Source organism: Psittacula echo, assembly GCF_963264785.1.
Source record: "Psittacula echo genome assembly, chromosome: 4".
Taxonomy (NCBI): domain Eukaryota; kingdom Metazoa; phylum Chordata; class Aves; order Psittaciformes; family Psittacidae; genus Psittacula; species Psittacula echo.
Genome location: NC_137738.1, coordinates 26,521,994 through 26,545,469, shown reverse-complemented (window position 1 = coordinate 26,545,469; position 23,476 = coordinate 26,521,994). Strand labels below are relative to the sequence as shown.

The following is a 23,476-nucleotide window of genomic DNA, read 5'->3' as shown; positions in this document are numbered from 1 at the left end:
CAGCGTTGTCTTATGCTCCTACTGATGTTGCTGTACAAAATGAACTTAATTTCTAGTATTTTGGAGTATGCATTGGATATATACTAACTTGCATTGCTGCCTATTTTTTTTTGTTGCTGTACAGATTTCTGGCTCGCTAATTAAAACCAAACCAAACCAATCCTTAACCACTATTTTGCTTGAATGCCCCTGGTGTGCATAGTCTCTTATAATATTGAAATTTGAAAATGCAACATATTTATTTGTTAATTCCTGTTCCTGGAAATAGTTTTGTCATGTCAGAATGTGTTATAAATGTATGATGCAGAAATTTAAATACGCCTTTTATTTTTTAATTCACTTTTAGTCAGCCATCATATCTATAGTAAAAGTTACTGTGGATAGCTGAATTACTTCTGATCTACTTCTCATATGCATAATTTTTTGTCTGCTTCAGACAATTCACAGCATATGTTTGCAAAAGTTCATTAACATGAACTTTAAACACCTGGGAATTTTCAGTTGAAACTGTCTAGATAGTTGTATGCACCTTTAATTCTATTATGCAACTATAGTGGTGGTCACTACTACCAAAAATCAGTGTCAGGTTTAGCTGTGAAACTGTAAATCCCCGTTCCTAACTTCTTCAAACCAGCCTACATGAAGATATCAAGGTAGGTGCCAAATATATGTAGCCTCCTCAAGAATTAACAGTTTTCACTTATGTTATAAAGAAAAAAAAAAACAACCCAACAACAAAGCATTTTTATTTCTCTGAAAGACCTTAACCAAAACTTTTAAACTTTATTTATCCACAGTCATTATGATATAGTAGTTGCTTATGATAACTTTATTTCATGCTAGTGGTTATATTTGAAGATGTAAATAATTCCACAATTTCAAGATACGAATATACCACATTTATAATTCTTTGTAACCTTTCTAATTGCTTAAAAGCTATTAAAATGTTAAGTTTTCCTGTTTGTATAGGATATTACCTTAAAGTAGACAGTAATTAAGAAACAAACTTTCAAGGTTAATTGTAAATTACTTGTTATAATTTCTGCATGCTTAACTGAGGTGAATGGAGGCTTTTTATGGTTTGGATTTTTTTTATTATTATTAATTTGAGCCTCGACTTTACTGAGAACAGTAATTTTTTAGCACATGTAAGAATTAGTTTCTATTGTCACCAGATATTTTATACTTTGTGCATCCCAGGACTTCAAAGCCAAGTGAGGCCTTGCAGATAACAAAACCCTATTAGAGATGGCTCCTGTTACCTACCCCATTACACAAATAGTGAAAATCCTGAAACTTTGTGTAATTTGATTAAGTGATGGAATGCAACTACTGAAATCAGAAGAAAGGAGAAATATTACCATAGAATCATAGAACAGTAGGAGTAGGAAAGGACCTTAAGATCATCAAGTTCCAACCTCCCTGCCAGGGGCAGGGACACCTCACACTAAATCATGCAAGGCTCTGTCCAACCTGGCCTTGAACACTGCCAGGGATGGAGCATTCACAACTTCCCTGGGCAACCCATTCCAGTGCCTCACCACCCTCTCAGTAAAGAACTTCTTCCTTATATCCAATCTAAACTTCCCCAGTTTAAGTTTGAACCCATAAGAGGAAGAACATCTGAATGGAGAAGAACATGTGAATTAGATCCAATTAGTGGCCATAAGAAAATGAGAACCAGAGGTATTCTATGTAGTAAACTAGATCACCCGGCAGTTAAATTAACCGTCACTATGCTCCTGTGTGGACAGCAGTATTTCTCTATGCTTGCTATGGGAAAACTGAAAAACCTCTTAAGGACAAGTAGCAACAAAATCAAGAGAAGGCCTTACTTTAACCTTCCAGTCATCAAATGCTAATGTAAATACCAAAACATTTTTGTTTACTTGACTAAAAATAGATGCAGCAGCTGTTAGCAAGATGAAATAGGATTTCAACTACTTTTATTCGATTAAGCTGTCCAGATTTAAAAACTCACTTCCACCTACTTGCACTTTCCATTGCTATATAACACAGTTCTCTAGGAAACAAGGAAGCAGAAAGCTAATGAAGTCTCTAGACAATTATTTAGGTGCTTTTAATTAATTAAGCCAACATGAATTGGGTATTAGTAAATGTTCTTCCTCTTAAACTTTCAAAACTTGGTACGATCCCAAAGGTTCAGAAGGAGGCTGTCAAGCAGTAAGAAAATCACAAAAAATGTAACTATAGTAAAAATGGGATAAAATCTTTTATTAGGAATGTTATTATAATTTAATAGCAATTAATTTATGAGCTTTGTTTCTAAAAGTTATCGGAGTTCTGCCTAGTCGGGCTCACCATTTCTATTGGTCTTCATTTGTACTTTTGCTCTTAGCTGAGTCAAAAATGTCTGTTTTCTTGTTATTAACAAAGACAGCAACATAATAGTCTCTGAGCATGTTGAATAATCAATAAGTGACAGCTGCTAGTGTGCACAGTTACAATGCAAGCAGACAAGATGGGGAATGGATAATATTTTTGAGTCAGCAGTATTTGGTATCTGAAGCCAGTTATTATGAAAACCTGGTGCATCACTTGGAAGTTAATATTGGCTCTACATGCATTTGCCTTATGCTAAGATATTGGCTCTATATGCTGAGTGATGGCATCAAGGAAAAGAGACTGGTGCAACACCTGGAAGAAGATATCCATTTAGGAACATCAGCTCCTTAAAAGAACAATGTGGAGAATTTTCAATGAAAATTAAGGAACAAAAATTGCCCAATTTAGGACTTGATTCTAAAAACTGGTTATAATGCTTTCCAGACTTTATAACACATTTGACAAAAGCCAGTATTAGCTTTGAATAGCTCATCGTATATATAGCTCTATGATGAAACTCTGTACTTTGAGGTACATGGGTAAAGATTTCAGTTGTGTAATTTAGATTTCTCATAGCCTAATTTGTTCTGTGACAGAAAGGATGAAATACATTCCTTTAATTGGTACAACAGAGCATCTGAACTTCTTTCCAATGAAATTACTTGATATTAATGCTTACCAATTTTCAGCTTCTATTATCTGGATCTGGTAATAGTTTTAGCATGAACTTTTTATCTGAATAGGCTTCTTCAGACTTATTTTCCTAATCATTGTTTTGTATTCTATTCAGTACCTCTTTCTTCCTCTTCACTCAGTAAGATTCTGAAAGACCTCAGTGAAATAAAGCCCATACGGCCCACTGAATTCCAAAGAAAATGCTGATTGCTGCTTTGTTCCAATTTTTGACATCTAACTGGGTATCAGACACTATATAAACTAGCTTTTGGATTTTACCTTGTGATATAGCATAAAGGCCAAGTTACACATACTCCTTCTTTAAAAGTCTTAAAAGTTAAATCTTGTTTCTTTTGGAGATAATGCGATAACCTCCAGCCTTCTGCAGGGTTGGAATTTCACCTTTAATCATTAAAGGTGGAGGAGGAGTGGATGACATGTGAAGGTATTACACTTACCACAGAAAATAATTCTGAGTAGAATTTGGAGACTTTAATATTAAAAGCATAAATTATTCCTCATGAAAAAAAAATAGCTTTGTAGACATGACCATGGAATCAGGCTTAGTAGTAAGAAAAATGACATTTAAAAACTCAATTGAAGGGTTTTTTTATCATCAAAACTAACTATTTATGGGAAATGTGTATGACAAGTTATAGTTGAATCATAGAGTGCTTTGGCTTGGGGGGGACATTAAAGATCATCTAGTTCCAAACCCCTGCCATGGCCAAGGATACTTTTCACTAGACCAGGTTCCTCAAAGCCTAATTAGAACCAAAAGAGGTATAATTTGAATTAGTATGCTATTGACAATAGCAAACAGATTGGTCACGGAAACAGTATTACAGAACGTATATATTTTGTTGCACCCATAGCAGTAATATAATTTTATTCTTACCTAACTATTCTATGATTCTATGATTATATAGCACATTATGCTAGAAGGCAACAAATTCCATAACTGTGGTCTTATCCCACTCCTCCAATATTGCATTCATAAATTAAACAGATACAGTTCATTAATAAGTTATAGATAATTCAAAAGTTTATAGAATTACTCTAATGATAAATAGGATTAGGTATGTAGACTAGCCCTGTTTTGTACCTGGCTAATATAACCTATTATATATTGATAATAATTTTAATATATTTCACTGTTTATTAAGTGGTTTCTAAAGGGATTTTCAGAGTTTACAATGTTGTATTGTTACAAATCCTTCTATCTGCAAACAGTGTATATTAATTACTAGGATGAAAAAACATCAACTATTTTATATAGTATATTGTAAAATAATGCCACCTTAAGGCAACCAGGGAGGCAGAATCCTACTTAGACGTGCATAGCATAATGAAAAGTGACAGTTTGACCTATCTGCCTATGTAAAGGAAGTGATTTGTCAATTATACGATGAACTCTTTGCATTTCTACCAGTCACAAACTCCATTTCTTTCCTGCAAGTGTAAAAAAACGTTCATGTTTAACCAGCTGCCAAACTACCAAACATATCTGAAGAAATGACTGCTTCTTGAAAGGAACTGGAAATGAGCACTGGTATAGCCTACCACCTATCTGCAACTGAGAAAATGAACTGGCCAACATGTTAATCACCTTCCAGAGTGACTATGTGGGAATGACCCTGCTCTGACAGTACTGGCACGTATGTAGAGTGAAAGCTTACTCCAGGCTGGTCCTGCTGCTCTCTGTGATCTTGGGAGACACTCTTAACATCTGCACTCTACACATGGTTACAAATTACATGCAAATGGAAAAAACTTCAGTGGAAAAACGTGAAATCCATCAAGTCTGATTTACCCATCTCAATTTAATCACAGGCAATACACCTCTGTTCACCAGTTCCAAAATCTGTCTAAAGGCTTTGGGCACAGAACAATAACCTCTGCACATGAACATTTAGCTTTGCAGTCCTTAAACCACAGCAGCAGCTAGAAGCTGATCAATTGCCACACACAGGTAAGTGCCACTCATGCTACACATAACTAAAGGAAAACTGACCAATACATTTAAATTTTGCTTCAGTATCACATTAATACTACTGTTACTAAAACAGTGTCTGTAAATTTTGACATTTTCTATTCCCAAGCAGGATTTGAGTTTTACTTTCTTTCTGTTCATCCAAAATTAGTCATCATTCCATTTAAATGCTACAGGACCTGTCAAGCTCTGACCAAATTCACCCAGTAGAAGAAAGTTAGAAAGTTATTCTATTATACACTAGACTTGACGAAGGTTCATGAGGTTTGTCTTGTCAAACAAAATGTGCCTGAATTTCTGTTAAACAAATGAAAAAATTAGTGTCTTGGTGTTCCCAGATTCCTAGTATGAGTGTTAAGGTATGTGGGCAGGCAGTGTAAATTACTTTTAGTTGAGCTGATAAATGGGATGCATTTTACTCTTGCTCTATTTCCACAGATTCTGATTAATGCAAAGACTGCAAACATAAGCATGACCTTTCCATTCCCTTCTGTCTTCCTTTCCATAAGAGGCTCTTTTCTCTGTTAGAAAATTCTGGAAGAATCTTCCCCCTTCACTTGCAGCTGTCTGGCGCTGTCTCCCAAATAGCAATCATTTAGAACATCTTGTCTGGCTCCTGCTTTTTGCTGCTACCTTACTGCATACGCATGGGGAAAGGAGCAGAAAAAACTTAGAGCTGACCAATTTTTCAAGTACACTGTCATAAACTCAAATAAAAACCCTGATATTTTTTCCTCTAACTCTTTAGAGCAAGCACTGTGTATTTTTCAAGGTCATTATTAATGCAGCAGCTGCTGGAGAGAGATTTTACTACAAAGCGAAGGAGGGAAAAGTGGAAGAAACACAGATGATGTGCTCCTGAGACCTCCCTTTTTATTGCACTGGATCAGTGATCACAGTTTACATGGCTGCTGGTGAGCATCTGTTTACAAATTAGCTGCATCAGTTAAGTGAAAAGACTATTAATGGTAAAAGCTGAAGCTGAAAAATCACAGGAGGGTGTCTATTTCAAGGTACAGTCTTGTTCTATAACTTACAAAGTTTGATTTGATACATTTGACATTAGTGTAATTGTTGATGTCCAAGAGCAGTTGTAAAGTCCTTCAACAGACTGCCAAAATAAGCTGCACCAAGGCAATCTGAATGCAAAGGCTGTGCATTCTGGAGCTGGTTGCAGTACTGTGGATACAGTAACCATCCAATAATGAAGTGCCTTCAGCCAAATACAACTGGCTTTGTAGATACGAGTAAATTAAATAAGCAACACTGAGGACTAAAGGTACTGCAAAGGAACAAGGGGATGATGACTAAACATATTATCAACTCTTAAGGACTCTAAGACACTTAGGTAGAAATTCTTCACAGGCTGACTTAAGGATGACATGCATGTTTGTGAGTAACACATAATTCACTATGAAAATACTTGAAAAACGACAGGTTTTTTCCCTTTAAAGAGACAAGAGTATTATTTACCATTAGCAAGCTGCAATGCTTGGGAATAGAGAAATCAAGTGTCTGCCCAAAGGGCATCAAAGAAATCAGTACAAGAACCAAGTACAGAGTTAGTCTCTTGGCAATTTCAGCTGACACTTCTAAATCAGCTCATTTACACTTTTTGTTCTATTTTTAGCCCTAAGGATTAAAAGTACTTCAGTCTCTAGTGTGGTCAGTCTGGTACATCTCAGGGCACTAATTATCACTTTAAAAAAGAAAAATGCACTGTAGAAAAACAGAGTAGATTTTCCCCATTAAGAGTAATTGGCACCATCAGTGAAGAGTCAGCACTTACAATGCAATGGTCAATTTGACAAACACATATCTAAGTGCCAAACCACAAGCCCTTACAATTCTTATAAACTCAGTTAATTGCTTCTTTTCGAGTTGAGGTCAGGCTTATTTTTATGACTGAATTAAACTTCCACATTAAAAATAACTTAGATAATTTCTGTTCCTTAAAATTTTACAGATGAGTTGTAGGCTGAAACATGAGCATTTTTTAAAGTACATATTGAAAAGCAAACAATGTAACAGCAACTGTACATTGCACACAGCTATTCTGGGCACAAGCTCTACTCTTCTGCACTGAAATAACTTCAAATCTGGTACAATTTCGCTGAATCCACCCATCATCTCCATTTTATTTTCTTGATGGAGATTTACTGCAGCAAGCCAAAATCTTTCAAATCTTCCACAGAAAACCATTTTCTATTTGTGAAAAATGTGCATGGGTTTTTTTGCTTGTTGTTTTCTGGGGGGTTGTTTTGTGGGGCTTTATTTGGGGGGAGGGGTGGTGGTCTGGTTTTATTTGGGTTTTTTGATTGGCAATTTATACTTGTAAATATTTTAAACTTGAAATTGCTGATTTTAGATAATAGCTTTACACTTATTAATACATTGAAAGCAAATGCTGCCTGACCTTCTCCTGCCTTTTGTTAGCCCACTACTCATAAAGCAGCCCTCTTCATTCCCACCAAAATGGTATTGGAGTTGTATTCCCTATGTGAAACAAAGGGAAAAAATTGCAGTACAAAATGTGACTTTGTTTGTTTGTTTGTTTTAATATACAATGGTGCTGTTTGCTTCTCACTAGTTCTTTGTTTTACTGAAAAACCAGTTGACTGAATCAGTTAGGTGTTTTCACCCTGGAGAACAGAAAGCTCAGGGGGGTCCTCCACAGAGTTTTCCAGTGCTTAAAGGGCAGCTACAAAAGAGGATGGAAGCCCTCTTCAAAAGGAGCCACACTGGAGAGGACAAGGGGCAATGGGTACAAGTTGCATGGGGAAAGGTTTCATCTTAGTATAAGACATTTTTTACAGTGAAAAAAATCAATCACTGGAACAACCTCCCCAGGGATGCAGTGGAGTCCCCATCACTGGAGGTTTTCAAGATGCAACTGGACAGGGTGCTAGTTAATCCCACCTAGGCTCTCTTTCCCATTAAAGGATGGACTTTAAAGGATCTTCTGAGGTCCCTTCTAACCTGAGCTGCTTTATGATTCTGTGAATCTGTCTCCTTAAATCCCAATTTGCATGCCTTGCTTGCATAAGTACACAGCAATGGCAGATGAGGAATGCAAATAGACCTTACATTTTTCAGGACAGAGTAGAACATACTCTTAAAATATGTGAACCAAGGTCTACTTTATGTTGCTTTTACAGGCATGCTGCTGATAGGAGAATTAGATGGATAGGGTAACTGTCAGTGCAAACACAGGCATTATTTATTTCTGCATCAGAAAATTGTATAGCTTCATAGAAGCTTTGTAACACGACCCTACCAGGGGAGTTTTGAAACAGAGTCATAGTAAAACCCTGATACACTGGTGAAAAGCAGAGAGGAGATACTGGAAATTCAAATTATAGTGACAACAGTTAACAAAAATTTAGGGTTTCTCCACAGGAAAATCTAGATTGTCTTTTCTAGAACTGGAACAAAAAGTCACACACTTAAAAGATATTACAAAACAGAGTCTTTTCTGAGGTTTTGTCATGTGAATAGTTCTTATCCACCATTTGTCAGGTTTACTGCTATCTGGTAATTTTGAGCACTCCCCAAAGGCACCATTTAGGGTGAGTGGCTTTCTGAAGATTTGCATTTGGCCAGCTCCAGACAGCTGACTTTGGACTAGGACTAACGTGCATAAGATGTTTTTGTCATTGCCGATAATTTTTTCCACCCATTCAATCTCAGATAATAAAACCCATCTTAAATTAAATTACTGTGGTGTTCTGGCTACATATGTTAGTATTTTATGTGTTTGCTTAATTTTAATTGGATATCAACACAGGGAACCATTTTTTTCCATTTAGTTTGAGGTTTCTTCTATTCCAAATTTTGCAACAACCAGATAATCTGAATGAAACCCTCTCACAGTATTGCAGTTCTGGTTCTACAAATGAAGGTTAAGCTTCCATACCAAATAAATATAGTACAACAATCTTTCCAACTCTGATAAATACAGGTAGGTGAGCATTTATTAGCTGACAACTTAGAAATATAATATCACACATAGGTCTCCTCCAACCTCCATTTTACCTTCAGGAAGCAAACATATGACACTCTGTGTAAAGTTACATAAAACTGGAAGCTGCTAGTAATCTCTTTCATGTAACATATCAACATGTTGTGAGCTGGCTATCTCCAAACACTGAATTATGAATAGTTCCTCATTATTCAAGTCACACTTTTAAATACAGTGATTTTACTTTTTGCTGGAAATACACACTGATCATACTTTCATTTCTAATATGACAGAAAAGAAAACCCCAAAAACTTTTTAAAATAAAAACAAACAGCAAAATAAAACATAAATTTTATTCCCTAAAGACTGAAGTGGAGAGAGGAAAAATAAGCATTTTTAATCACGCTTTAAAAAAGGAAGATTTTTTTCCTCTAACCAAAAGATAATAGGAACTTCCACAGAATAATTTTTTTCTAGCATTCAGCATTTTCTACTAGAAATCATTCCTTCCCAGAAAATTTCAGATCATGTAACAAGATTCCTGTAAATCAGGGAAATATCAGGTACACCAAACTGCATTTGATGCTGGTCACACAAGTAACCTGTAGCAGAGCTTGTAACCGAAACTTTACTTCCAAGTTCCAGCCCAGCTGGTTGAGCAATGAACTGTTCTTCCTCACTGCACTGATTTTATTTACAGTTCACTTTCCATTTAAGATGCTATAAAAATGTCCAAACTTAAGAATAGAAATGCAGCTCTCAGTAACAGTACAAAAGCTTATTTTATTAATTCTATTTATTTTTTATATATTGAAAAATTCTGTTAAGAAAACAGGCCATGTTTAATGAACTATATAGCATGAAACTGAGCAAATTCCTCATGGAGTATAGCTTTAAACTCATTTTGTGCTAATGAAAGCAGCTATCATTTTCATTCTTGGCTATCATCTTGTTTGCTGGTACCTGCTCCAATAAATGAATAACAAAAATCCTCACATTCTTAGCAAAGGCTTCTAAGGTTTGACACTATCTCTTTTGCTATTGAAATTATAGTGGTTAAATGCTGCCTGGCCATTCCCACTATAACAGGAGACAAAGTCAGGTCCAATCATTCGAAAAGACAAACTAGAATTTTCAGACATGAAAAAAAAAAAGTGAAATTACCTGGGTCTTCTATGGATAAGTTCTTCGTTAACCATTGAACAATGTCTGAACCTAGGAATAAAACAACAGCATTTTTAGATTAGTATGTTTTTTCCCTCTTTCTGTTCTTCGGTTCCCTGTGACAACTAATATTGCTCTACTGTGTAAGAGAGATCTACATTTTTTGCTCAGTTTGTCTAGAAAAAAACAGACTTCTTTTTTTTTTTTTTTTTTTTTAACAAGGAGATATATCACTCACTTTTGTGTTTAGGCAAGACTCATAAAATGCAATAGAAGTGCATTAATTGTATGATAACAGCCTGCATTCCAAAAATTAAATTACTGCAAAATTCACATAGAAAAAATAAACACTATATTAATACTGATACTTTCACACTTTTCAAATTAGTTTACTAATGAAGCCTAGAAAAGGTAAATTCAACACACATCGTGATTATGCAGTATATGGGGTATATGCTGTAGGCCATGCTGTAGGCTTAAAAACCTCTTTGGGTCTAATACATGGCATTATGAACTCCTCTTAGGAGCTGAAGTTTGTGTTCAACTTTGCCTTCTGATTGTATATCCTTAACTATAACTTTTGCTGTAGTTATTTTCAAGCCATTTCACTGGCTACCTGTAAAAGCATATTCAGTTGCCTAAATCATAGGATCATAGAATCATAGAATGGTTTTGGTTGGAAGGGACTTTCAAGATCATCTAGTTCCAACCCCCTGCCATGGACGGGTACACCTTCCATGAGACCAGGTTGTTCAAAGCCAATTCCTTTGTTTCATATCAAAGAAGATGGACATAGAGAAGAACACCTAAAAAAACCCCAAAGTAGTTAACTGAGCATAGGCAGTCTTTGCAAAAATTACATCAAGAAGTCTCACTTACCAATGAGAAATCATATTGAAGAAGTGTATGGTCTAGGAAGGACAGACATGCACCAATGAGAGCATTACTGCTCTCAGTACCGGTGGTGTTGATGTACTACCAATGTTTCAAACTTTGCCTTGTGGCTAAGCTCTTGATGTCTGGTGCTAGAATTCTTTCCTTACCACTCTGGTCTCCTTCTTCTGTATCCCTTCATCCACTGCCTATCCAGTTCTTTCTAAATTCCTTCCTTATTTTAAGGTCCCATGCTATTGCTCACCACTTAACACCGTCAATACCAGAATCCCTGCTGTCTTTCACATTGAGTATCCTTCCAACCTCACCTCCTAACTCCTTCTACTCCTCTTGGCCATGCAGTTGTGATACGCTTTGCACTCTATGTGCCAAGTCACAAGCTGAAGTCAGTCTTGTTTTTCAGACTGAAACCTACAGTGTGAACATGAATTACAAAATAAATCATAAAGCAGATATACTAACAAAAAGACAAACACGTTCAGTATTTAAACAACTTTGAATGACCAAATTGGCTTAAGCGGAAAATATAACGAAACATTGAGGAGGGTTTATGTGCAAATTCTCCATGTTTCATAACAGTTGTCATCATCAGGCCTCCAGTTCAGACAAGCAATGTAATAGAGAGATATGCCACATAATACTTCCTTGCAGAACCAATATTTAAGTTACTCATTCATTTCTCAGCAGGCATAGCAACACAATTCTGTTACAAACCTTAAATTTAAAATTATAGTAAAAGTCTACACAATCTACACAAATCTAAAAAAATTAAAACAACCAAGTCTCATGAATGGACTTAACATTATTCTCATGAATACATGGCATTAGAATGTGGAGGGTGTTTTCCCTGTCACTCCCTAGACTGAGATTTCTTTCTGTACTTCCCTGGTTTTGGACTATGACATTCCAATAGTGCACAGTTTTCCTTGAACTTCTTAAGGCAAAAAATATGTCATTTTAAAAAAGTACTTCAGACAAGAAAGAAAATTTATTTCTTCTTAATTTTTGAATTTTAAAGAATATAATTTACATAGTGAATAGCTTTATAATGTATTTTACAAAGCCTCATTAATTAGATCAGAAATTTTTACGCATACACGTTACTAAATTGATTACATATCAGACAGAACTCTGCCTGTGTCCAGAGCAGAGGCTTTAATTACTACATAACATGTCTAAACTTCTGACAGATGTTGAACTTCAGTGGCACCATTTCTCACAGCATTTACACAGATTTATTCCTTAAATGAAGCAATTTTCCTTTGCATGCTCTTGAATGTGTACAAAATGTTTCAGACAGATATTACTACATCAAGATTTTATATTTGTAGGCACTTTTATAAATACAGTTTCTGTACTTTATTTATAATATCAACTTCATGAGGCTGACACTGAAGGAAGAATTTTACCACGGTATAAGATGAAACTTCATAGAGTTCAACAACACAATGCCAAGCCTAGCTATATTTTTTGTCAGCTGAGAAGTTAGTTAGCCTTACTATTTTCCTAAATTCTCAAAGGTCAGAGAAAAAAAGTAACTAGAAAAACAACATGACATTTTTGAATACTGATTCTCAACTTTGGCTTCCTTCAACTCTCTTGGGTACATTATGGAAAGAAATTTTCTGTTCTTTTTATCTCACTTTCAAATAATCCTTACCTCTTTACCTGCTCTTCTTTAGTCCTCAACTCCTGGCATCACATTTGAATATGTTATCTACATATCAGAAATTTTACCTCCATATGCTACCCTGTCTTCTGATTTATTATAAATACTAGTGGGAAATGGTATTTCCTGACAACTGGATCACCTGATTTTTAAAGATCATTACTGCTCTCTTCACATTATACACTGAAGCCATTCCCCTGGTGCCCAACGGCCTGAACAGCAGTTTAGGCCAGCTATCTGATTTTGAAAGATCGTTACTGCTCTATTCACATTTTACACTGAAGCCATTCTCCTGGTACCCAACAGCCTGAACAGCAGTTTAAGCCAGCTATCACATTTGAACACTCCAACGATTTCAGCTGCATGACTTCAATGACAAAAGCCCAGATGAATAAATATTAACATGAATGCTCTTCTTCTAGTGCAAAGGCTATTCAAGTAAAACAAAGTTGCAAGTAATTTGCCATATCACAAGTGAGAAACCTATGGGTTCATATTCCTTTGAGAGATCTTGTGGCCAACTCTATTCCTAAAAAGAATAATAAAGGTATTATCTTGTATAGCTTGCTGCTTGATGTGTTGTTTGTTGTTTTGGATTTTTTTTAACTGCTACTTTTGATGTCGAATCAACAAAATAATTTCATTTGATTATTCCTGTGCTCTCTTCTAAGGTTTATTACTTATGCAAATGTGTTTCTAAAAGCAAAGCCATTACTATTGTTTCTTATCTCATGAAAAGAACAAGGTAGCAAAGGATGTGAACACTTAACAGGAAAACAATATTTCCTTTGAGTCCTAGCTTTGAAAATCTGGTGACCAGTAAATTCATGTCATTTTTCATACATAATATTAACATCTGCAGGAATTATGATCCAAGAATTAGAATGAAAAAGTCTTACTGACTTGATTATTTGTAAACAAAATCTAATGTTTATAGGATAAAACATCATTAACCTTCAAACCAGAACCTATCACCAGGAGTCTATCAAAAAGGCAAGCTATTTGGACAACATAAATTTTATGGAAGCTACTACCTTGATATTGGACCCACCTTAAAAAGGAAAACTTCAGCAACCCAAATAGAAAATATTCGTTGTGTCAGAAAGATACTCAGTTTTCTATACTGTTTTATGTGCTAGTCAGAGGTAATGTGGGATAACAAAGCTCCAGCAATAACATTTTCAAAGTAGATTCTCAAGCTAAGTTCTCCAGCTCTCCTTGCTTCACTTCCAGAACACAGCTATAAGGCAAGCTGGCTATTAGATCTCTAAGGTGCAAAAGCATGAAGTTGCCAACTGAATTTTGAAATCCCAAAACAGCCCTCAAATGTCCTGTTAATTTCTATAGCAAATAAAACTGGACAAGGCAAAGTGATAAATCTGTAATAATTAATTTAAGCCAGCACAAGCAGAAAACATTCAAAAAAAGACAGAGAGCCAACACTGATATTTCTTAAATACCAGCATCTACCCGGATAAAGGCAATAAAATTCAGATCTTACTGATGTCCAAAACTATTTCAACTTTTTTAAAGAGGCACAAATATGTCTACATTCATAACAAACAAAAAAGTGAAATCTTCGCAAAATATACTTGCTGAAAACTCCACAAGTGATTAATTTTAAATGAAATGCTCCAAAAATAGCAGTTGCTGAAGCTGTCATAACATCTTAAGAAAATATTTTTGAGGAAGTGTGCTCTCTGGACTCTGCAATGCTAATTTCCAAGTCAAGTCATAAAGTGCAGGGCAATGCTAAGATTAGCTTTCAAGAGCAAAAGCCTTATTTCAAACAAGTCTTTACAGAGTGCATTTCAGAATAGTGTTGATGTTGAACTACAGAAAATTTCATGGGAATTACAGATCCATTTTTTGCTGTGCATAGATGCAATGAGCCATGTAAGCCTTGATCTGACAACAAAAGATCTGATAGTCGTTCTGCAAAGGAAAATCAAAATTCAAAATGCTTTATCTTTTTAAAAATTCAAGAACATATCTAACTGAAGAAGATTCAGTTTGCAAGAAAATATATTTTATTAATCTGAATCACAAACCATGAGACCACCGAGAAACTTAACTCAGTGATTTCTTATTTTGTAAGGAGACAGTTTCAACCTTGAAAAAAAAAAATCCCACCTCTTTTACTGCTAATATCTTGGTTTAGTAACTAAAATCTATTCTTTTTTCACTTCTAGACCTCAGAGTATTTACAGATGATGAAGAAAGACAGGGACACAGGAAGCTCTCCTGAGTTACTGATACTAAGAGAGAGGGGATTGCTGTTGACAATCCGGTAAACACTTTCTCTTCATTAAGACTTTTGCCATCTGAACTCTCAAGAGTGACATAACCATGGAGATGTCTGTCTTGTGCTGTGAAAGCCAAGAAGCTGGGCCTGTTGGGTGGATGCTTGTCTGCTGAAAGGCAGCAGCAGATCATCCAGAAGCAGCCTCGAGGGAATGCCTTGGTTGACTGGGTAACCTTCAGCACTTCACCACCACCTGGTCTTGAGAATATGGAGAATTTTATGCAGGCAACTCACAGTAGGAAAACTTGATGCACATTACTCTAGAAATTAGCAGTTTCTAAATTTAAGGCAAGACTGTTAGTAAATTAGTAAGGAAGCGCAACCAGCAGGTCAAAGTAGGTGATCCTGCCCCTCTACTCTGCTCTCTTGAGACCTCACTTGGAGTATTGAGTACAGTTCTGGTGTCCTCAACAAAAAAAGGACATGGAACTGTTGGAACAAGTCCAGAGGAGGGCCATGAGGATGATCAGGGGACTGGAGCACCTCCCATATGAAGATAGGCTGAGAAAGTTGGGGCTGTTCAGCCTGGAGAAGAGAAGGCTGCGTGGAGACCTCATAGCAGCCTTCCAGTATCTGAAGGGGGCCTATAAGGATGCTGGGGAGGGACTCTTCATTAGGGACTGTAGTGATAGGACAGGGAGTAACAGGTTAAAACTTAAACAGGGGAAGTTTAGATTGGATATAAGGGGCGGTGAGGCACTGGAATGGGTTGCCCAAGGAAGTTGTGAATACTCCATCTCTGGCGGTGTTCAAGGCCAGGTTGGACAGAGCCTTGGGTAACATGGTTTAGTGTGAGGTGTCCCTGCCCATAACAGGGGGTTGGAACTAAATGATCTTAAGGTCCTTTCCAACCCTAACTATTCTATGATTCTATGATTCTAAGGAAAGAGCACTGCATTTCCATTGTTCTAATAATTCATGGTGATACATCAGGAAAGTTTATTTACTGATACTTCAAAATCCTTGGTCATAAGGCTTTAAAAAAAAAAAATAAATGTGCAATTCACTTCTCAACCCTGATTCCGATATTGGAAACACAGAAACTAGATCAGATTAGCAGGGTGATTGTAAAGGCCAGTGGCCTATTAGGTTCTCAGCACTAGCTGTTTTCTCTCAAAAATTGCTGTGTAACAGAGTTAGACTCTGCAATAAAAGGCTTTCACTGGTGAACATGATAAGATTATTTGCATTCTCCTTCAATTTTTTCGCGGTTACAAACCATAGAATATGCTGTCACTCAGTTGTATCAGCATGGACATTTTACAATTTCTTTTCTTTCTCTAAAAAGCACAGTTTGTATATGAATTCTGTACATATATCTGAAAGAAATCAAGTACCACATATTTCAGGGCAGAAGGGCAGAGGGAAGAAAAGCAATGACAATGTTATCTTTTGTTACACTTGTGGAAAAACATATTTGGATCCATACTGGATTATTCTGCTCATTTTTTCCTCTATGTCTATTATAGCTGAGCAAAGAGAAGATTTGCGTGACTTGATAGCACTATGCACAGAAAGGTGAAAGATAGAAGGGTGTGGGGACTCCTCTCTGAGGCTGAGGTTGTAGTAATGCTTGAAGGAACAAGGAGTTATTTTCCCATAAACCATGGCTCTAGTCAGTACTAAACTGCACTGAATTTCACTCTAATGGAAATTGTGTTCAGAGGTGCTTTGATTGCCCAGTTCTTAGTTCCAGAAGTAACAAACATTTAGATGGTAAAAGGAGAAGATAAGGCAAATGACACAAAGAAGCTGTTAACTAAACTTGAATTTACTTCATAATAATTTAAATTCTTTCCACCTTGTATTTTTATTTAAGAGTTTTCTTTTTCATTGCCCTATTATTGTGGATTAATGTAAGATAAATTTATAGATCTAATCTGGTATAATATAATATAATAAACATATATAAATAAATAATATAATAAATGAGTGCCAACAGAGCTGAAACTGTGATAACTTGAACACTGCTGATTGCATTTACATCTTTAACACATTGACCTTTACAATTTAAATGGCCTGACTTTTAAAAGAAACACATCATTGTTCAAAGTGCAGTTTGATTAACAAAATTTGCATCTCAACTTTCACGCACTTATTTCTGCCACTTGCTTTTTAAAGTATGGATGAAAACAAATGCAAAAACTTACTCTTTTGACTTACTATAACTGGAGGTGGACCACACATTTGGGTCCCCTTACACTTCAAGAAACCTTGTAACAAGCTGCAGATTTAAAAACCTCATCTGAATAATACTAACTGTAGAGAATATGACATACTTTAACAAAACTTCTCAAGCACAAAATTAGTTTACTAGTTTTAAAACAATAAAGGCTGCAATATTTTTTTTTCTTTTTTTAAGTGAAGATGGACCCAGGAATTTATAGTAATAAAACCCTCAAATGAATCATCCCAATGCTTTTGAGGTGGACCCTCTCATTCTACATTAAGGAATCCTCAAAAATACTCAAGCCTAGAAAAGCAGAAAGGATTCATATTTCTGGCTAGCATAACCCTGTGAAGAACAACATATTTCTTGTTGTTGCTTGTCCTAGTTTCAGCTGGGATAGAGTTTGTTTTCTTACTTCACACTTTGTCTCATAAATAAGGTTCAGAACAGAAATCTGATTCATAAAGACTAAAGAGTTTATTAATGATGGTTGTGTATCTGTGTCCACTCTTTATCCTAAAAGTGTCAATACATACAGGCTCCTTGTCTTCTCCAGCAAAAGAAACTGCTGCTTCATTCCAGCATCATTTACCTCTAAAGCTTCTCAAAAGACATCTTCTACTTCGATCTCTTCAACAGCCACAAGTGACTCTGCTCATAAGTGCGCGCTAGATGACACTATCTGTGCATAGTTGGCAATATACCAGTAACCACAGATGGGACCCTTGTAATCCCAAGGCTGTTATAATAAGCACTAGAGTTTAGCATCTTGCCGAAGAGCATTGCTTCATGTTAAATGTTTGCAAGACAAAACTGACACTGTTTAGAAAAACAGGGTGAAAACCCAGCACAGCCTTCCTATTGTAACAGATTTTTTATTCTTTTCTTCAAAATTATGTAAAGCCATGTGATCTTATTTGACTATAATGAAGTATCAGTGTTCATGTGACATGGATAAAGAAAATACTTGTCCTGGGTTCAGCAGCAGCCGCCACTTTTTCTCCTTCTTAGTAACTGGTGCAGCGCTGTGGTTTTGACTTTCAGCCTAGGAATAATATTGATAAAGCTGATGTTTTCAGTTGCTGGTCAGAATGTTTACCCTGACCAAGGACTTTGTGAGTCTCATGCTCTGCCAGGGAGGAGGAGAAGCCGGGAGGAAGCAGGGACAGGACACCTGACCCAAACTAGCCAAAGAGGTATTCCATACCACAGCACGTCATGCCCAGGAGGTAGAACTGAGAGTCCTCGGAAGGGCTGGATCACTGCGGGGTGGGGGAGTTATCGGTCGGCAGGTGGTGAGGTGTTGTATTCTCTTCCCTTGTTATTTCCTTTATCATTATTATTATTGGTGGTAGCAGTAGTGATTTGTGTTATACCTTAGTTATTAAACTGTTCTTATCTCAACCCGTTGGAGTTGCATTCTTCTGTTTCTCCTCCTCGTCCCTCCAGGAGGGGGAAGAAAGAGTGGAGGGGGAAGTAGACTGCGTGGTTCTAATTTACGGCCTGGGCTTAAACAACGACAGTACTATTTTGCACATTCCCCTGACAACAAAATCTTAACTTCTGCTATGTAAAAATTATAGGGGGGGGACAGGGGGATACGGGACACAAGAAATATAAGTAGGATTCTGAACACCATAAGCTGGCCCTGAAGAAAATTCGTTTATGAGAGGTCTTCATCTCCAAATAAAAAAAAAACCAAACCACAACACTTCATTTTTAAATATTGTATCCATACTCCAAGCAAAACTTCTAAAGTCTGAGATGAGCAAGGAGCCTAGGAGGATTCTCAGTGAGAACTACTTGATTTCCAGTCCATCAGAAATCTTCAATAATGATAAAAGAAGACTAGAAGCTATGTGACTTTCCATTTTCCACATCATTATGACCCAGCCTTCTCTCAATCAATTCCTCTCTTTACCCTTCAAACACATGCAAACACATTTGGGTACTATCAAGAGAGGAAACAGCCAGAAATTCGGCAGCTCATCTTGTTCTCCTTTCCGCATTACCTTTCAAAACTCTTGAGCTAAATCTCATCCTCCAGATAGTTTTGGATTCACCTCCAAGCGGAGAACAGGAACCCTCTGAACATCAAACGTAACTGTGCCCATGCTATTCCCAAAGCCAGTGTACTGCATAAATCAGTAGGTAATAAAGCTGTTCTGCAAAGTCGATAACCTGCCTTGTGCGAATGCTTAGCCACAAGCCTAGAGAACAATTTTTTCTCTTTGTCTCAGTGAAAATGTAACTTCTTTATACAAAGAATGAGAAACTCCATGTGTAAGACAACAGTCTCTATTGCCTGCTGATTATATTCTCTAAAGCATGAGGCAATCTGTTCCAAATTTCTGCTCAGACACAAGTGATTTACAGGCATTTCAACCTGAGTGTTTCCACCTCAGTCTTCAGGTATTCTGGTCAAAGGAGCTGTAATGCTTTCTTGTTAAATATTTTTGGAGATAACAGGAGAAAATAAATTATTGCTACCCTGTAAGACACCCACATGGAGAGTTGAGCACCTGGAGTCCCCTCCCTACTGCAGTGAAGGCTGGTGTATGGAAAGTTGTACAGTATCAGCAAGTGCATCCTGGTGCATCACACAGCAATGTATGAACACAACAGCAGCCTCCCTCAAGAAAAGCTGAGAAGGAAATAGATATGTAGCTCCTATCCCAAGTCTGTCCTCTGGTTCCTGCCTAACTATCTTGAGCTTTCATTCTGAAAATTCATCCAGGATTACTTCAGGAAAACTGACGACACATTTTTGAGATACAATTTTGCTACTTACCAGAAATGGTTCATCTGGCATTCTTTAAAGTCTCTTTGATGTTTCACTGTATCTTGCTGACAACTTTGTACAGAAAATGGGTAGATTGATAAGCACAATTTTTTGGGGGTTCACTGCTGAGGGAACACCACAAAATTTCACTGATCACTACCTAAATCTTCTTGCTTAATTAGAAAGTTTCAGAGTAACAGAAGAACAATTTGTTGTTAGTTTCATGAAGGAGGGCTCCTCAGGCAAAAGTATCACCAAGGCACAGGGGTTTTTTCCTTTACCCTGTGTATTTACATGCAAATACTGAAAAGGAGCTTTCTTCAGTAATTTCAGTGGCTGAAATTTCTAAATGAAGGGATTTCCTAGGTCATTTGAATGGCTTGCTTCCTCTCAAGAAGTAAAAATAAGGTTGTTCTAGGACTATACTGAGACCATATGCTAAGTATTCCAGGGGAACATAATCAGGTGAGACCCCAAAACTGAAAACCTGCCTAATAGAAATGGTGTTGGGTTAGTGTCAGAAGAGAAAAGACAACATTATTTAATGCAGTGTTTGTAGATAGGAGCAAGCACTGTAAGTAATCTTATACCCCCTCTTAACTGTAGTAGGTATCCATACATAAATTGTGGAGCCATTTAATTTTATGTTTTGCATAAAACCCAATTACCTTAGTTTATGCCTGCTTATAATATAAAACCAGACTATTTAATGTAGGATTTTTTTAAGAACACATACAAATACACATTGTATCTAGCTGGAGATACTTACTACTTACAGTGGTCCTGCAGATTTCACAATTACAATGCCTTGGAAAAAAAAAAACCAAGCTGGAAAAAAAATATTCAACAACGTAGCAGTGGCATTATCCACAGCAACCTTATTAGCGTTCTGTAGCATTGTCATCACATACTGCAGCTTCCGCCCTCTTAGTTTTTACAAAATTGCTTATCACTTAGTCAAATGTTCTTTCATACACATATCAGTGCCTGCAAATTGCGCTTTGATACTCTTTGCAACACAGTAAAAGCTGCCTGAGATTATCTCTGCCACAATAAACAGTTTTACTTCCTATTTTTTTACATCAGCAGTTTGAAAATAGCGTGTAAAAACAAACACCTCCAAGTTCAACAAAAAGGCTTTGTCTTCACCACACTACTGCTTCAAGCAATTGATTTTTTTCATATTTCCACTTCAATATCTCCAAGAAATACGATATTTTCCTCCTGAAATGGTTCTAATTCTTGCCATACTGCCCCCCAAAGACACCCACACACAGATGGCAATGGAAGGAAGTGAGGCAGCAATGTAATTTTTGCTAGACACTTCACATTCACAGAGGATTTTCACAGGGGAAAATCCTGAAGTCCTAATTCAGGGGTAACAGGAATACATATGCAAATTATATACACTTTGATTTGTGATTTTGAATCCAGGAAGACAGCTAGTGGAGACACAGTGACTTACAGTTTTGACATTTGCCCAGCAACAATGTCAACCTGCTCCTTATCTCACAAAGCGTTCCAACACAATACTAGTTAATTTATACAGCTGGTTTGAAAATGTTTTTTTTCACCATTGCTATTTCAAAAGGCTCTTTCAGTGACTCATGCTCTTACTGTTCTCTATGCTTAAGACTCTGAAAACTGATGTCCAAAACACCCTTTTGATCACTACAGATTTCCTGAATAGCTATTTAATTTAGTTATTTTGACCAAAAAACGTCCTTCAGAAAAATTTAGTGATGCTAAGTACAACAGCATAGTGTGATGCTCTGCAGAAACTCCTGATAAAAGTTGCAGGATTGGATATAAAGAAGCCAGAAGTTCCCCCAGAATTTGCTCATTAACCAGTCATTCTCACACCAAAAGGACCATTTCCAGTGGGAAACCCCATCTCAAGAAAATGAATTCTACCACATGGCAGTTGCTCAAAAAACTCATCTTCAGAGATACCACCTAGCATGGGGCACAGGCTATAACAGAAATCCCTAAAACATGAATTTAATGACAAAATGCCATGGAATTACTGAATAAAAAATACTTTGGGCAAATTAGTCATCTTGGGGTTTTAGCGCTTCTATTTTTTAACAGACAGGTCCTAGTGTTCCACGGTCTCCAGCACAGACCAGCTATTTTTTAGCTAATAGCAATAAATACAAAATAAAAGATACAGGAAAGCTTGCTGAAGCTAAGTAGAAACTTGCTGAAGCTAAGTAGAAACTTTCATCCTTAATTCTAATATTCAAGTTTTACACCAGAAATGTCACCATGATAAGAACTTCACTCAAGGCTTCTTTTTTGTTATTTGAAAAATGAAATGTTTTAATATTCAATAGACCACAGAAAGTTCAAATTAATTTCTATTTTTGATTAAGCTGTGCTGGATTTTTTTTTTTGTTATTTCCTCCAGATCCATGATTATTTTAATACTGCTATGTCTCAGAGTTTACACTTCAAAGATCTGCTGCAGGGCTACATTTTCAAAATGGAAAAGAAATGAAGTTATTTGAATTCTAAGAACCTATATTTTGGAGCATTAGTCTGACTGAAAATCTAATCCCATTCAGCTTTTACCAAAATATCAGAAGTTTTTAAAGATTGTATTATGCTCAATTACTTGGCATAATAAAAATCACTTCCATCATACAGCACGAATGAACTGTGTTAGAAGTAAGACTGATCTCTGCTCCAACTTGATACATCCACCCAATTCAGGAGATTTTTCATCTGCAGTGTTTCATCGCTATTCAGGGATTACAAATCAATTTATTCTAAGTGTTAATAATTGTGCAGCACAACTGTCTGAAGCAGATATGACTGGGTCTGTTCTCAAAGTAAAAATGTCATTGTTCTTCTCATGGTAGTTCTTTACATATGCACCTCAAGCACTTTGTCACAACAAAAGCAAAATCTATTAGCTCTTGAGGATAATTCCAGCAATTCATTAAAATATAAGTTGTGCTGACAATTGAAATTCTCTAACATGGTTTATCCATTAATGGATATTTATCAAAAATTTAAATATGCATTTTAATATGCAATCAAGAGCTCTTGGGTTTAAAATAATCATACCATCCACAGTAAGTACTGTATTTCTTTCTAAAATTGCAAATTGAAGTATATTATATGCTCATATATGGCACACATTTTATGGTTATGCTCCTACCAACCACAGTAAACATAGCAAACCAAAAAGTAAAACTTAGAGAAAATAAATTCCCCTATATTTTAGTTTACTGAGTTCATTCCTTTGCTGCTCTGTTTCCCCAGAGACATTCACATGAGCATTTGTGAGATATTAATTGCAGCCCTGTAGCTAGGATTGGCTTTTTATCTATGATATTTTTATAGGAACTTAAAGCAGTGTTTCTGCTTTTAAAAGTAACTTGGTACCATATTAATCAAATGTGTCCTAAGAACCAAGTATTTTTCTTTCCATCAATATCAGTTTCTGGCAATGACCATGGAGCCATCACTAATGCCTCCATTTTAGGAATGTCTCTTGAAGCCTGGACAA

The 23,476-nt window shown here is 36.3% G+C and overlaps 1 protein-coding gene across 13 annotated transcripts in view; it reads right to left on the bottom strand.

The window, feature by feature from the left end:
• RGS7 (regulator of G protein signaling 7) overlaps positions 1-23,476 on the bottom strand; it is a gene marked incomplete at both ends in the record, with an annotated part of 251,354 nt that overhangs the window by 95,843 nt on the left and 132,035 nt on the right. For 11 of the 13 annotated variants that reach the window (XM_080615558.1, XM_080615559.1, XM_080615561.1 and 8 more), the window contains one exon: positions 10,140-10,190. The exons of the other annotated variants lie outside the window; for them this stretch is intronic. In XM_080615558.1, the coding sequence (XP_080471684.1) occupies positions 10,140-10,190 (51 nt within the window). The remainder of the gene's footprint in view (positions 1-10,139; positions 10,191-23,476) is intronic. 13 annotated transcript variants of the gene reach the window in all.